Source organism: Hippocampus zosterae, chromosome 2, assembly GCF_025434085.1.
Source record: "Hippocampus zosterae strain Florida chromosome 2, ASM2543408v3, whole genome shotgun sequence".
In the NCBI taxonomy this organism is placed as follows: Eukaryota; Metazoa; Chordata; class Actinopteri; order Syngnathiformes; family Syngnathidae; genus Hippocampus; species Hippocampus zosterae.
The window spans coordinates 38,159,427-38,175,968 of record NC_067452.1 but is presented as its reverse complement, the minus strand read 5'-3'; the positions used below and the strand labels follow the sequence as shown (position 1 = coordinate 38,175,968).

Sequence of the window (16,542 nt, the reverse complement as noted above, 5' to 3'; positions counted from 1 at the left end):
TAGGGTGCGAGGCAAGCAAAGCGCCACAACTTGTTGATGGAAAAATAGGGTTTGGTGCTAGTATACACAAAACCTCGTCATCGTGACTTGCTGGTTCCTAGCCAGTTCTCGGGAGAGTCCATGTATCAGTAAACCCGATGAGCTACTGCACCCCCAAGGAAACAAAGAAGGGAAATATGCTTTGGATGATATAAAAATTGCACAATGCAAAGTGTCCTGAAAATGATGTCATTAAGCAATGTCCATCCATCCATCCATTTTCTGAACCGCTTAATCCTCACTAGGGTCGCGGGGGTGCTGGAGCCTATCCCAGCCGTCTTCGGGCAGTAGGCGGGGGACACCCTGGATCAGTTGCCAGCCAATCGCAGGGCACACAGAGACGAACAACCATCCACGCTCACATTCACAATGTCATTTGTTAGTTTTGCTAGATCTTTGTGATATGTAATGATGACATCACAAAAGTGGCTCCCACATCACGGACATCTGAGTGCCTAATTGCAATGAAGCGAATATTATGTGTTAAAACCTTTGCCAAATATATGATTAAAAAAAGAGGCGTCCAAATTGTGGAAATTCAAAACATTCTCTTTGCTCTCAGATGCTGTGGTCATATCCCTAAATTACAGGATGACAATTTTTGGGGGAGGGATCTCACAGGATTCCCTCAGGATAGGAGTCAATTTTACCTTAATCAAGGAATTGGGACTGTATGGGATTTAAAAAAATTGCTGGAGCAGACGGGAGCGGGATTATCCAGTAGCAGTAAAAAAAAAAACTCTTAGAGAGGGTTGTGACAGTTGTTTGTTGGTGTTGTTTTTTTATTTGAGTTAACCTCCAAAATGGATGGAATGGGCATCATTTTGACCGGTAAAGGACAGGACAGATTTATGATTTTTTAAAAGCAAGATTTGACAGGGGACAGGATGGGATTTCTTTCTGTGGGAATGGGAAGGAACGGGAGTGAAAATCCATTCCCGTGTCAATCTCACCCTGCTCACCTGTCAATCAAAGACCACTTGACCTGGAAAATGGATGCTAGTTTCTCCGAACATTTTTCCTATGCCTACGCGTGAATAAATGTTCAAGCTGTGAAAATATATTTAGCATTTCCACACTTCAATAATGAGGCACTCTAAAGTGGCCATACCAGTGGGAAGCCTCTGTCCACACAGTGGCTGTCATGTTAGACTTAATTTTTAAAAATGTGTCTTGCTATTCCACCTTTCTAAGGATGATGTGTGCTCTCACGGCAGACATTGAGGTGCTATAAAGCGGCCACGCTCACAGACTATCAAAAAGAAAGATACATTTTTGGGGTGTGGGCATAGCTAGCTAGCTAACAAACTGATTGTGCTAATACAATGCAGGGGATCAAGTTCTTATAAAGTGGAGGGGCGGCGAAACACAGTCGTGCTCATATCGACAAATAGTAGTTCTCTATTTTTTCAGCGATGATCTTAACGCATGTAAAATGTATTTACAAACAAATACCCGAATTCCCTTTATAGGGCCTTTTAGTCACTCACCTTATGTTCTATACGAGGCTGCTCATTGGACTCGGCCGGTCAAAGTATGATTTCTCTGGATTGTAGAGGCAGGCAGTAGTTACGGTGGTGGTTTTGTAAAAGCATGTGTTATTGTAACACGTACTCTGCCACAATATGGAAAACATAAAATAACATTGGTGTGTTTATAGTTGACTTTCATCATGTGAACGGCAAACATTTAAACAGGCTTTCGGAGTGACAGTATCACGTCGTTATGGTGTCCGAGTGAGTAACAAGGCAATGGTGCCCTCTTTCGGCCACGCGCGCGCACACATACACACACACACACGAGAAAACATGGCGACCTGTTGAAAAAGGCGGATGTAAATTATTTTGTTTTGGCTGAACATTTTCAGCAGCAAAACTAATACACAGCGATGATATGAATACTTTCTTGACCACTGGGTTAAAATGTTGGCGTGTCCTCTCATTTGCAGAAAAAACGAGCTTCTTTTTAATCGTGGATGTTCCCAGAGCCACCACAAGATGGCATTGTTGTCTATTAAGAGAGATACTGTGGCAGCCTGACGCTCAATCATGTTTTCATCACTTTGAGCATTAAGTGTATTCCCGAACTGAAATTATTTTTATTTAGAGTTCATCTTTATTTCAGTAGTTTCTATCTTATGTTCCTGTCATTTTTAATACTTTTCTATTGTTATGCATGATTTCAGAAAGTTTTATGAAACACAATACACTTAAGGATTTCTTTAATCTGTCATACGCACGCACACACACACACACACGCACACAAACGAATCCTGAGGCCGGATGTCCTTAAAAAAGTGCTCCATATTTATTGCAAAATATTATTGTGCAGAAACTGAGAAAACATGAACAAAAGGGGGGAGAGACAGTAAGGCCAACATCAGAACTCTGAGAGGTGAACTGTACAAACACCAAAAATAACATTTGCTGCTTTAATATTCTTCTTTTATACATCAATTGATTCCGGCTTGTCACAGCTACCTCCGTCGAGGGATGGTTTAGATCACACAAAAAAAAACTAATAAAATAAAATCACCATTTTGTTTTCTTCTTAACCTTATAGCATTGTCCTGCAAACCCTTCAACGATCAATCAAAAATTAAATAAGAAAGTTCAATTATTAACTTAAATTTGTTCTTGGAAAACGCTGCAAATGATGTGGGACTGCTTCCGGTCTGGAAACGAGTATAGAAGCGCTCCCTACTGTGAGCTTTCCTTGTACTCCTATAACTGAGCACTCTTGTGACACTCCCGATTTTGGACTTCAAAATAACATTAGCGGAAATTTTGACTTTTTGAAGTCATCCCTACCTCGACATTCAAAATGTACAAATTTAAACACTTGCTCCCCCCCCAAAATGGGGGTCCAATATAGCCAAACATTAAATCATCAAAACCTTCCTCATCCCTGGATGTGAAATTACACAAAATGAAAATTAAATTAAAATATTTTTTTCTTTTTTTTTTCCATAGACAGAAGCCCTTCAAGAAACACACCAAGACAGCAGAAAGAAGCTGGAGAGTACAATCCAGAGCGCCAAAGAAGAAAATGGGCTTTTCTTCTGAAATGACTCCAGCAGAAAAGGTAAATGACCTAACAGGCTCAGTCTTCTTTCGACTCTCCTATATTACAACACATTGGGTCAATCAAAAGCGAAACACGAATTCTCCTGCTCGGTGGCGATAACACACAATAACCACAGTGGATGTTCCCTGGTGGGCGGTAAATACACAAACAGTGTGGGCGGGGCTAGTCGGGAGCTGCTGCTGTTTTTTCTTTTTTTTTTTCCGGTTTTGTTTTTTTTTTTTTTTTTTTTTTGAAGAGGGACATGTCCATCCATTTTGTTGCAGAAACATTCATTTCACTCACGACTGACGCCATTTTTCAGGTCGATAACGTCTGCCGTTCCTAGGCAGCTCCCGACAGCGACGCAATATGAAGCGGCGACTTTGAACCTTTTATGGATAATCCCAAGTGCTTTTTGAAAGATTTGATAACCCTGAGTAAGAGGACATAGGCTTGGGGTGTATTTCAGTAGACTCAAAAACACTTTTTACGCCCCTCCAAGCAAACACCACCAAAAAAAAACAAAACCAAACCCCAAGACATTACAAAGTAATACCACCTTTCACACATAAATAAAAAAAATCTGTACTTTACAAAGAAATATAAACCACAACAAATGACCCATTTAGTGTTACTATATGCATACACTCATGCATATACTGTATACTGTGTAACCCCCCCACCCCCACCCCTCACCCTTGCAAACAGGCGAGTGGTTGGGAAACGACATAATTGCGCCCACTGCGGAGACTAATACTGATTGATGACTCTTCCCAGATCCAAATGAGAGCAAACGTAATTCACAGGGCGGGGGGCAGTAGTGGGAGGACTCATTCTGTGCAGCCGTGTAAACAGAACAGAGTCCGAACCAGCCAGGGAGGACAATGGGTAACGGACATCCACATAAAAGCAGCGGCGGTCAGACAAATGAGCGGGTGGCTCGGGGGGGAGGGAGGGGGGGGGGTTCTTTCCACAGTGCAAAATAAGTCCACGCGGCCTTACTAGCAAGGCGGCAGACGACGACGGTGGGACGAATGATGAATGAGTCGCTCTCGGCAGGCTGCGAAATACTAGGCACCATCTCCCTCCTCGCTCCGCGGCTCAGACGAACAACTGGATGCGTTCGCGGATGGTCTGCCGGCAAATGGGGCAAGCTTTGAGCACGGCGCTGCAGTCGATGCAGGAGGCGTGGCCGCACTGGAAGACCAGTTTGATTTGGTTGTCGATACAGATGGGGCAGGTGATCCGCTCCTCCATCTGCCGGTAGCGAGACTGGAGCTGCTCCAGCAGGTTGTGCTGCTCCGAGTTCTCCGTCCCGGGGCTGCAGTCCACTTCGGTTTGGTCTGAGTACAAGAAGTGAAAAAGCAGACGACAAATGGAAAAACACCGTACGTACTGTATGGTAGAGCTGAACGACGAATCGAAATTTCAATCGTCATTTTGATTTTGGCTTCTCTCAATCTTTAAAACGTTATCATCGAAGAAAAATGATTTTTTAAATAAAAACGGACTGAATCATGACTCGTTTACTTTCATGCATTTTCTCCACGGTCGGTTTGAAATAATGTCCCATTTTTTTTAAATAAAGCGATGGGATCATTAAACATTGACAAATCAACACAATTATTTGACAGATTAATATTAAAAAAAATAATCTGTTTGCGGCCCAAAACGTGCTATTTTTGTGACTTCTTGAATGTTACAATGACGCGGCGATGGGAAATCTGCACACCCAATTAGCAACCAGCATTTGGCATCTGCTCGTCAATGTTCCGTAGTCCCGGATTTTAACGATAAGTATCAGTAAAAATGGAAAAAGGGAGACTTAATGAATATTGCATGAATCTTAATTGAAAAGAAAAAAAAAAGTACAGCCAATTTGATATGAGCGTATTTATGAACGTGTGCATTTTGGTGCTAATCCAAATTAGGAAAGCTCGGCCCTGGCAGCGGTCTGCTCTACAAAATTGAAATTGTAAATGTATGTATGGTGAATTAGTATGATTAGAAATATTGTCCTTGTAAAGGCACAATGTTTTATACGGCACGATATATGAGGGGGGGGGGGCTTTAAATCAAGCACCTTGACAGACAAATTGAAGAGGGAAGGAATTTGTCTTACCTTGTCGAATTTTCTTGGTGATTGTGACTTGGCATTTAATGCATTTCTTCATCCGATGGGCGCACTCTGTTCAAGCAAGGAGAATGTCAACGAGACATTCGATACACTGCTTGAAAATCATCATTGGCTGGCTGTTTTGTATTTAAAGCGACAATACAATATGCAGACATCTTACCCGAAAAGAAAAGCTTGGTGATTGCTTGATGTTTTTTTTTCACGACATAATGCAACAACAATGACACTACAGCAGGCATGTCCAAAGTCCGGCCTGGGTTGCCAAATCCGGCCCGCGGTCGAATTTCATCCGGCCCTCGGCCCCCGTCATAAAATCAGTGCCGTCTGGCCCGCAGTTTGGGCGCAATGGAACACGTGTTGCATTGACTGAGGTCTCGTAGACTGGTGAGTGATGTTTCATAGAGTACTGCTTCCCTCTAGTGGCTAAATGAGTAATAGCATTCACTAAATGAGTAATAGCATTTAGACACTAGAGGGCATCACTCACGAGTTAACAAGACATCACTCCGTGTTTATATTGACTGATATGTCATATTTCAAATGATCCTTGCAGTTGTGGATATGTGTATTGCTTGTTCATTTCCCTGTTGTTCGAGTCAAAGGTTTTGTGACTATTGAAAAGTCATGGTGATACATTTTATGTTTCAAATCAATCAATTTGCACTCGGGAGACTTCCGTTTAAGAAAAAGTCAAGTGAATAAGCAGTTGCATGTGATATACCCGTTTCAAATGAACCAAAAGAAATTCTTAAGATTGTTGAAATTAAAATAAAAATGGAAACGTGAAACAGACTGGCTTACTAAAATTTCTTGAACAATATTGTTGTTCAATGTAAAGAATGTCAGCCAAGGTCGGCCCCCCGACATTTTACCACATAAAATCTGGCCCCCTTGGCAAAAAGTTTGCACACCCCTGCACTACAGTGTTTACATTTTGCGACATTCTTAGTTGATGGTAAAATATGTGCCTTGGCTCAATAGAGGTTGGGAAATATCGATCTATCTGACTCACTTTTTTTTTTCCCCTTTTATCCCAGGAAGTTGGGCCCGTGTGACAAACATAATCAACGGTCTCATCAGTCATTAGCCAATATCAAGGAAGTCACTTATGGGACTCTGAACACACCAACTTCCAATGACAGAAGCCGTGAACGCACCTTCGCAGGCCACACTGTGCTGGCAGGGGCAGAAGAGAACCAGCAGAGCCAATTCGGAGCAGATGAGGCACTCGCTGGGACCCGGCAACGTAGGAAGAACCAGATTGGTCATGGTGTTTGGCGTAGTGTGAACCCGACGAAGGTTCGCAGCGCTCGGGCCCTGGCCAGACGTCACGGCTTGCAGGCGTTGCAATCTGAGAGACGAGCACGCAGGCAGCTTTTAAAAGTCTGTACACGAACCGCGGGGTTGCGTCGTTTTCATGGCAAGCACCTGTACTTCTCCGAGAAGCTTTTGATGAGCTGCTGCATGGCGCCGTCCGCCACCAGGTCCAGGGGGGTCTTCCCCTTGTGGTTGGCATAGCCGATGTCAGCCCCTTCCTGCGCCAGGAAGCAAGCGATTGCCACTCCAACACTGAGCTCGGTATTCCCGAGAAGGCCCGAGGCATTGAGCTGCGGGCACATGTGACGAAGGCAAGATGAGTGCGGGAAGAAAGTTAAGGAACAGACAAGACACCCTTGTGACAAAACGGTGGATGAAAGCCTCAGAAAACATTCATTCATTCATTCATCTTCCGAGCCGCTTGATCCTCACTAGGGTCGCGGGGGGTGCTGGAGCCTATCCCAGCTGTCTTCGGGCAGTAGGCGGGGGACACCCTGAATCGGTTGCCAGCCAATCGCAGGGCACACAGAAACGAACAACCATTGGTACTCACACCTAGGGACAATTTAGAGCGTCCAATCAGCCTGCCACGCATGTTTTTGGAATGTGGGAGGAAACCGGAGCACCCGGAGAAAACCCACGCAGGCCCGGGGAGAACATGCAAACTCCACACAGGGAGGCCGGAGCTGGAATCGAACCCGGTACCTCTGCACTGTGAAGCCGACGTGCTAACCACTGGACTACCGAGCCGCCGCCTCACAAAACAGTCTGCTGAAAACAAACGCACCTCATGATGAGAAGAGGAACGATCCAGGCTTATTGTCTAACGTTTTTTTTTAACTTTTCTGACTAAAAATATGATTCTTGTAAAGCGGACGTACATTTCTTCTAAATTTAACGAACCGGGGAGTTGTTCACCTGCTAAATTGTAATGATTACAAAAAAAAATCTTGCTGGATTTTCAACGCTGGAACAATGAGGTGCTCTAAAGCCCCTCTCTACACATTGGCTGTCATATCGGATTAAAAAAATTATATATATATTTTTTTAAATATATATATAGATATATGGGCGGCCCGGTGGTCCAGTGGTTAGCATGTCGGCTTCACAGTGCAGAGGTACCGGGTTCGATTCCAGCTCCGGCCTCCCTGTGTGTGTTTGCATGTCCTCCCCGGGCCTGCGTGGGTTTTTTCCGGGTGCTCCGGTTTCCTCCCACATTCTAAAAACATGCGTGGCAGGCTGATTGAACACTCTAAATTGTCCCTAGATGTGAGTGTGAGTGCGAATGGTTGTTCGTTTATGTGTGCCCTGCGATTAGCTGGCAACCGATTCAGGGTGTCCCCCGCCTACTGCCCGAAGACAGCTGGGATAGGCTCCAGCACCCCCCGTGACCCTAGTGAGGATTAAGCGGCTCGGAAGATGAATGAATGAATAATTTATTATAATTATTTATTATTTATTTATATTTATTATTTATTTCCTGTCTTCCCTCCATGATGTGCATGCACTCATGGCTGACAATGAGGCGCTCCAAAAGAGCAGCCCTATTTTCGGGGCGCATGTAATTTAGCAAGCGCATCACAATTGGGCCAGAGAACCCCCGAGTCAAATGAAGGCGTTCAAGTTCTTTTATATTGGCACAGCGGGTGGATTCGCGGCAGACTCTTCAGTGCATCGCTAGTCACCTTATTAGCTAGCCACTGAAAAAAACGCATTAAAAAGTGAACTAGTGAAAAGCGACTGAACACTTTACACGCACAACTGAGTATGACATATTTCTGGAATATTTCCACATTTTCAGAAAGTTTAGAACTGTGAATTCACTCGACAGACTAACGTGAAAAGCTAAAGTGGAGTTAGTATCTTGTGTGTGTGTGGGTGAGTCATTTTTGGCAAGTGCCCAAGATGTGCTGCAGTGTTTGCGGTCCTGTGGAGAATGTGCCTCACAAAGCTCGCCGTAAGATTATCTTAAGTACGGTGCCTGCTGTCAAAGCAATCCATCCGTCTGTTTTCTAACGTGTCATGAAGGTCGTGGGGAAAACCGGGACCTGTCAGCTGGCTTTGGGCAAGAGGCGGAGTCGGGCTTTAACTGGCTGCCCAGCCGTTCATGCTCGCATTCAAACCCAAGGACAATTCAGAGACCGTCAATAATTACTCTAACCCCCCCCGCCACCCCCGCCCCCGGCCTTACCCCCCCTTGAACCGCTACATACATCATTAAAGCTACAGCGCAGCACAAGCGTAAAGCAAAACCAAAAATGCTCAATTCTTCACAACCAAAAGGATTTCTTTTCAGCCCTGAAAATAAATGTAAAAAAAAAAAATAGTCACATCATACGGAACTCACGAGTGACTAATATTGCCTCAGAGGATCGAAGAGCACAAGACTCCTTTGAGATGTCACAGATTGATTGGGTGCGCTTTCTGTCCCCGACATCAGGAATCAAAACTTGCTCCAAGGAGACACAACGTGACAATGTTTTTCTTGCTGCGCTACACCACAGGCAATCTTCAGAGCTCCATTTTGGTTAAATATAGTGATAGAACCACATCCAATTTTCAGGCATGTGGCTCATCAGTTTCCCAAGCCTGCTGAGACTTGTTTTTTCATGATCAAGAACTTATAGACGGTGCCATTTTCATTTCTAACATACTGAATGCAAAACATACCAGTCGGCGGATTTTGGATTTCAAAGGCCTCCGTTAAGAATAAACCACCATTCTGCTCCGTTTATTGGGCTGGACGATTGCAATGCCACTGGAACAGGTTGCAAAATTTTCGGAATCCATCCATCCATCCATTTTCTAAACCGCTTTATCCTCACAAGGGTCACGGGCCGTGCTGGAGCCTATCCCAGCCGTCTTTGGGCAGTAGTCAGGGGACACCCTGAACCGGTTGCCAGCCAATCGCAGGGCACACAGAGACAAACAACTCTTTGTGCGCACACTTACAACCTGGGGACAATTTAGAGTGTTCAATCATGTTTCTGGAATGTGGGAGGAAACCCACGCACGCACGGATAAAATATGCGAAGTCCACACAGGAAGGCCGGAACCGGGATCGAACGCATGACCTCTGCCCCTGTGAGGTCAACGCGCTAACCACTGGCTCACCGAGCTGCCCATTTTTTGGAAACAACTGGATGAAATCAGGAATGTACAACATTGAAGGTTGCTTCTTACACTGGGAGTTTGCACGGTTGTTTGTTTAAAAAAAAAAACTACCTTCCCCGAGGAAGAACAACCTATCAGAGACAGAGGGCGTGGCAGAGAAGGTGTCAATATTTTGCCCTGCGCTTGTGGGCACAGTCGTAGCCCGTCACGGGCACCACCCTCGCATGCTTGTGCCAAAATGTTAGCTTATTTCTAAATGCCCAGACGTAACTTCCTACAGGATTCATTCATTCATTCATTCATCTTCCGAGCCGCTTGATTCTCACTAGGGTCGCGGGGGGTGCTGGAGCCTATCCCAGCCGTCTTCGGGCAGTAGGCGGGGGACACCCTGAATCGGTTGCCAGCCAATCGCAGGGCACACAGAGACGAACAACCATTCGCACTCACACTCACACCTAGGGACAATTTTTAGAGTGTTCAATTAGCCTGCCACGCATGTTTTTGGAATGTGGGAGGAAACCGGAGCACCCGGAGAAAACCCACGCAGGCCCGAGGAGAACATGCAAACTCCACACAGGGAGGCCGGAGCTGGAATCGAACCCGGTACCTCTGCACTGTGAAGCCCACGTGCTAACCACTGGACTACCGGGCCGCCCACTTCCTACAGGAGTGTAGCGTAAATCTTTAAACCCTTTGAACCCCAAATCTATCATTTCTCTTTGCTGCTGACATACTGTATTGCTTTTGTCACCAAGCGCCCATCCCCTCTGACAACAAAATGGCCTCTTGACTCTGCTCCCCCATCACTTTACCCTGGAGTAGAGAGACGTTGAGGAGCAACTCTCCCCGCTCTCCTCAGTGCCGCCGCCGCCGCCGCCACTGCTTCCTACGTTGGGCCCGAGCATCACATTGGCCAGCTGCGGTCGCAGCAGAGCCACGTGCATGGCGGTGTCGCCATCCTCGTCCTCCATGTTCACGTCGGCGCCTTCGACCACCAGAAGCAGGATCAGATCAGTGTGGCCCTGCGACACCGCCAGCTGCAGCGGAGTCTGGTTGCGGTTGTTGCGGATGTTGGTGTCACAGCGTCCCTGTGTGTGTGTGTGGGGGGGGGGGGGGGTAAAGATGCCTCATGAAAGTACACCGAACAACACAACGACATCTCCGGTGCCATTTGATGACGTTCCACACTCACCTCCTTAATGAGGATCTCAGCGACATCCCGGTGATTATTGAGGGAGGCCAGATGCAGGGCGGAAAAGCCGTCCTCCTTCTTCACGTCCACCAACTGTCGTGCTCGGCCGAGAATCTTCTCCGTGGCTCTGTCAAGACATCCCAATAAGCCTCAGAATGTACTGAACTGATTTGGATCGATTGACAATTGGCTACGCAGAACTGAAATATTCTTCTAGTTAATCCATTTCAAATTACAGAGTGTACCTTTCACACTACTATAGACATCATACAAATTTCACATGAGCAAGTATTTTACAGTTCATACAGGAACTGAACTCAACTTAAAAGCCGTTTTAACCGTTTTTAAGTTTTAAATGTCAAATGAAGAAGCAGCTCGTGGCGCCAAGGTTCAGTCTACAATTCGGGCACAGCAGAATACATGGTATCACTTTTAGTGTTCAATCTTGTGCGACAAGAGAGTATATAAAAGACAGTCACTCAGTGACCCAACAGAATAATCAAATGACACCAGTGCAAACTAGTGTTGAGGTAAAAGTGATTTGAATTTTGTACTAAATCCTAAAATGAACAGGGAGCCAGTTTCCTGACCATCTGTGATGTCATTTTTTCGTCCACACCACGTGGCAAAATGGCCGCTCCCTGAGAGGGATAAAAACGTTGCCATGACAATGCATACAAGAAACTACTAAGTTAACTAAGTAGTTAAAATCTTTACTTTCTTTGTAGTTAATTACTAAGTTAACTACTAAGTAGTAACTACTAAGTAACTACTAAGTAGTTAACTTAGTAGTTAACTACTAAGAAAGCAAAGATTTTAACTACTTAGTTAACTTAGTAGTTAACTAAAATCTTTGCTTTCTTAGTAGTTAATTACTAAGATAACTACTAAGTAGTAACTACTAAGTAACTACTAAGTAACTACTAAGTAGTTAACTTAGAAAGCAAAGATTTTGCGTAACATTCATCGGAGAGCTGTCTTTACTCGAGTCTACGCTGTATAAACACACGCACGGACGCACCAGACTATACTATGTTGCATTTGGATGGTAACGCTACTTGCAGTGCCGCAGGTCAACGCGTGACATTATGGAGTTGTGAATACAGTTTCGAGTTGTCACTACAGTTGAGAACGGACAGACAGACAGACACACACAGAGCGAGGGAGAGAGAGAGAGAGAGAGCGAGAGAGAGACTTCTCATTCAATAGCAATATAAAGTGTTTCCAAACGAGTACTTTTGGTAGTGTGTATGTATGGATCGCCATAATGGGATATATAGTTAAATATATTTTCAGCAGGTAACTATCAGATTGACTTCACAAAAAAAAAAAAAAACAACAACAGCAACAAACATGTAACACTGCTTCAAAACAGCCACTTCAAATCCACCGTTTCAATACCTGCAGGGGAATATTTTATTCTGTTAAGTCTTATGACCTGGCCTGATTATCCGTGACTTGATATTTTTCACTGTCCACCAAGTCCGCCTAACCGCGATGAGGTTTTGGCCGGGGGGGGTTTTATGACCTCATTTGAACTTTTCTTCCAAATGATAGCAAAACCGCACAGTGGAAAATTGTCCCCGGCTCCTTTTGAAGAGCTGCCATGAAGGCAAAAACAAGACTGCAAAAACACCGGCTTCCCGATGCATCTCCAAACTAAAGCGAAGCCACTTCAGTTGAGATTACCATCTGAGACCCGAAAAGAGGTTCTCCTGTAATTTGGTGGATAATAGAGAGGAAAACGATACCATGATGTGAGGATGTCGTGAGTGTCATTAGACATGGTCTCCTGGTCCTGTGCGTGATGTCATTTCCTCTAAAGTGTTCAAAACAGTGGATTCGTCCTCTTCAAATTTATAACATTGTAAAAGCGTTAGTGTGCACAGGTTATGTTTAGCAAGTGAATGAAAACACTGTACCAAGAATAGTGTATGAGTCATGTTAGATGTGCGTCATCATGTGTGCAGTGTATTTTTTTTTGGGGTGGGGGGGCGTGCTGTCCGACATTCATCAACTCCTGTGAATTGATTTTTGCAACGTTGATCTGGGACTGTTTTCTTGGACTGGTCTCTGGTCTTAAGTAATAGTGCCTTCACTTGCATTCATTCATTCATTCATTCATTCATTCATCTTCCGAGCCGCTTGATCCTCACTCGGGTCGCGGGGGGTGCTGGAGCCTATCCCAGCTGTCTTCGGGCAGTAGGCGGGGGACACCCTGAATCGGTTGCCAGCCAATCACAGGGCACACAGAGACGAACAACCATCCACGCTCACATTCACACCTAGGGACAATTTAGAGCGTCCAATCAGCCTGCCACGCATGTTTTTGGAATGTGGGAGGAAACCGGAGCACCCGGAGAAAACCCACGCAGGCCCGGGGAGAACATGCAAACTCCACACAGGGAGCTGGAATCGAACCCGGTACCTCTGCACTGTGAAGCCGACGTGCTAGCCACTGGACTACCGGGCCGCCCTCTTCACTTGCATATTTGTTCTTTTTTTTTTTTTTTTTAGCTATATCCATCAATGTGTGACTTTTGTCTTTTTCTTTAAAAGTAAAGCGAATCAATAAAATGGCTTTACAGCAATAAAAAATTAGGCCCTTTGGTAGGTGAGAGTGTTTGGTTTATGAGGGTTTTCACTGCATTTATTTTGAGGAAATGGGGGGGTGTAAGTTCACAAGAGGCCCTGGAAAGGTCCTGAGAAAGAAGAAAAAGGCCAAATAACTGACGTGGGTTTTTTTTCTCTCTTTTCCGAGCAATGATGAAAACTCAGTTTGCAATGTAATAATGAAGTACACTGCTGGTCGCCAGAGCAGGATAAGCTGAACAGGCAAATAAATGATTTCGGAGATGCCTCAGAGCCATTTTTCGAAGAGATTTTCACAAAAGGCAGCCAGCCTAACATTTAGAGCCGCGCAATATAACGTTTGAGCATCATCATTGCGATGTACGCTCGCAATCGATCGGTCTGCTAAAGGCCATCCTGTAAGTCTCCTTCAGAGACTGTACTGCTTTTTAGTATCGTTTGTTTTCAGAGTGGCTGTGTGCAGATTGACACACACACACACACACACGCTAATGTTGGACATTGGGTGTTTTTGAAATATCCGGAACAATCATCGTCACCATATCGAGTCGGAATTGAATGATTCCCGTAACAAAATATGGGCAAACCATGCCGTTTAAACCCCAAGCACCCTATGACAGACTGAACTTGACTCACAGTTTGTTTCCTTTGAGAGCAGCATGATGCAAGAGGTTGAATCCTCTGTGGTTCTGCTGAGTGAAGTCAATGTTGGGCACCGCAACAAGAATCTCGATGATATTGCGGAAATCTTTAGCAATGGCATCGTGCAGAGGAGTGTCACCGTAGGAATCCTGAGGGGAGGGGTTCATAAGAGTGAACCATTTGTGCCAATGAAGCTAAATGTAAAATATTAGCGGGACTATTTAATCTATAAAATAACAACAGACAATCATGACAAGTTAGAAATGTAACGTAATGGTCATTTAGTATACTGTGTAGCTATTTGGATTGTGTGGATTCATTCGCTTGATACGATTGTAAATCCATCCATTTTCCGAACCGCTTGATCCTCACTAGGGTCGCGGGGGGTGCTGGAGCCTAACCCAGCTGTCTTCGGGCATTCAGAGAAGGGAATCAGAGAAGGCAAGCAAATGTTGCAAAATTTTATAAATTTTTTTGCGCTGAATCCAAATCAGACTTTTTTTCAACAGCACATAATAATAACAATAACTGAAATTCCAAAGACTTGGACAATTTTAAAGTAAACAAGGTCCATCCATCCATCCATTATCCGAACCGCTTGATCCTCACTAGGGTCGCGGGGGGGTGCTGGAGCCCATCCCAGCCGTCTTCGGACAGCAGGCGAGGGACACCCTGAACGGGTTGCCAGCCAATCGCAGGGCACACACAGACGAACAACCATCCACGCTCACATTCACACCTAGGGACAATTTAGAGGGTTCAATCAGCCTGCCACTCATATTTTTGGAATGTGGGAGGAAACCGGAGCACCCGGAGAAAAGCCACGCAGGCCCGGGGAGAACATGCAAACTCCACACAGGGAGGCCGGAGCTGGAATCGAACCCGGTACCTCTGCACTGTGAAGCCGACGTGCTAACCACTGGACTACCGGGCCGCCCCACAATTTTAAATCGAATGGTAAAAATAAATTACTGTAAACCTAAAATTCAATAAATTCTTCCTTGGCCTGTGCTCCAGCCTTTGAAAATGTTTGGTGAAATCTGAATATTATTTACTGTTTTACTCTTCCCTGTAAAAAAAAAAAAAAGCATTTTGCTTGAAGCTGTAAAAATAACATTTAAATTAGGGTTCATAATCAAATGTGGAATTCTATGAGCGGTCAGAAAGCGCAATTGCAAGACTGCAATGACACATTTTTTATTTGATTGGCCACGCAAGTCAAGCAGAAGAAGATGCTGTGAGTGAGCTCCGAGGCAGCTTCAGAAGAGACACTCAATTACTTTAATGGCGTTGAAGTGAAGGGTCACAGTCCAACACCAAAATATTGGCGAAATTTGGCGAGTGCTTTAAAATACCCGAATGATATGAACTCAGCTCCAGTGGGCTATGACAACAACTCGGTGAAATAGATAGCAAATACAAGTGCATTTTCCTCATTTGTTTCCGAAAGTAACAAAACCGTACGCAGAATAAATGACGACCGAATTCTCACGGCATGAAGGAAAGCCCTCTCACCTGGAGATTAACGTCGGCCGAATGTTCAGTGAGCACGCGCACGACATCTGTGAAGCCCTTGTTGACGGCAATGTGGAGCGCCGTACACATGGAGTTGTTCAAGAGGTTCGCGTTTGCTCCCTTACTCAACAGTAGCCGTGCAATCTCTGCCTGGTTACTAGAAAGGATACAAACAAAGAGATGGAATCAGTACAGCACTTAGGGATGGATCCAATTCAGATTCGTGTGGAAAAACTGTCTTTTTTTTTTTTTTTTAAATACGTGTGGCAGCGACCGACTTCACAAAGCTGTGTTTAACGATTGCGTTAATCCCCGATGAGACTTTGAGACGCAGCCCATGTGAGCACGTGTTAGTCCGAGGAGAGGAGATAGCGGGCCGATTGGGCACCTCAAAAGTCTCTTTTCGTCAAATTTAACAATCATTTTGCATTCTGACCGTTTGCAAAGCAACAAAGATAGCCGCGTCCCGCCCCTCCTCACCCGAAGGCCGTGTAGTGTAATGCGGTGTCTCCGTCTTCATCCTTGACTTCAACGGCACCGTTGGCCTGGAGCAGGGCCTTCACAACCTCCATGTGGCCTTGGTGCGCAGCGACCTGCAGTGCAGTTTTGCCCTGGTTCTTGATGTCCACCTGCCAGGAGCGTAAGCGCAGTTGACGATTCATTGCGGGTGGACTGAGCACAAGCAGGCACGAATTAACTCCGTCTGGGAATAATCTTGAGTATGACCGTCAACCACGTTGCTCATGCACGTGGTGTGTAATCCCAATAGGTGGATCATTGTTGTGATCGGCAGATTCAAATACGTATAGGATCATCATACACGCTTATAAAGCAAGTCCTTTGGGATACAAAAATCAGATCAATGTTTGGCTTAATTAAAAACAAAATATTGTCTTTGGAGATTCTTTACAGTATAATGTCCTATTGA

General features: G+C 44.9%; 1 protein-coding gene across 3 annotated transcripts in view; it reads right to left on the bottom strand.

The window, feature by feature from the left end:
* Positions 1-2,322: 2,322 nt before the first annotated feature.
* The window catches only part of mib2 (MIB E3 ubiquitin protein ligase 2), a 43,645-nt gene continuing 29,425 nt past the window's right edge, over positions 2,323-16,542 (bottom strand). For all 3 annotated transcript variants that reach the window (XM_052059172.1, XM_052059170.1, XM_052059173.1), the window contains 9 exons: positions 16,095-16,243; positions 15,615-15,771; positions 14,094-14,248; positions 10,866-10,992; positions 10,486-10,761; positions 6,671-6,849; positions 6,400-6,593; positions 5,228-5,293; positions 2,323-4,448 (listed from right to left, as the gene is read on the bottom strand). In XM_052059172.1, the coding sequence (XP_051915132.1) occupies positions 4,207-4,448; positions 5,228-5,293; positions 6,400-6,593; positions 6,671-6,849; positions 10,486-10,761; positions 10,866-10,992; positions 14,094-14,248; positions 15,615-15,771; positions 16,095-16,243 (1,545 nt within the window). In that variant the 3' untranslated portion in view covers positions 2,323-4,206. The remainder of the gene's footprint in view (positions 4,449-5,227; positions 5,294-6,399; positions 6,594-6,670; positions 6,850-10,485; positions 10,762-10,865; positions 10,993-14,093; positions 14,249-15,614; positions 15,772-16,094; positions 16,244-16,542) is intronic.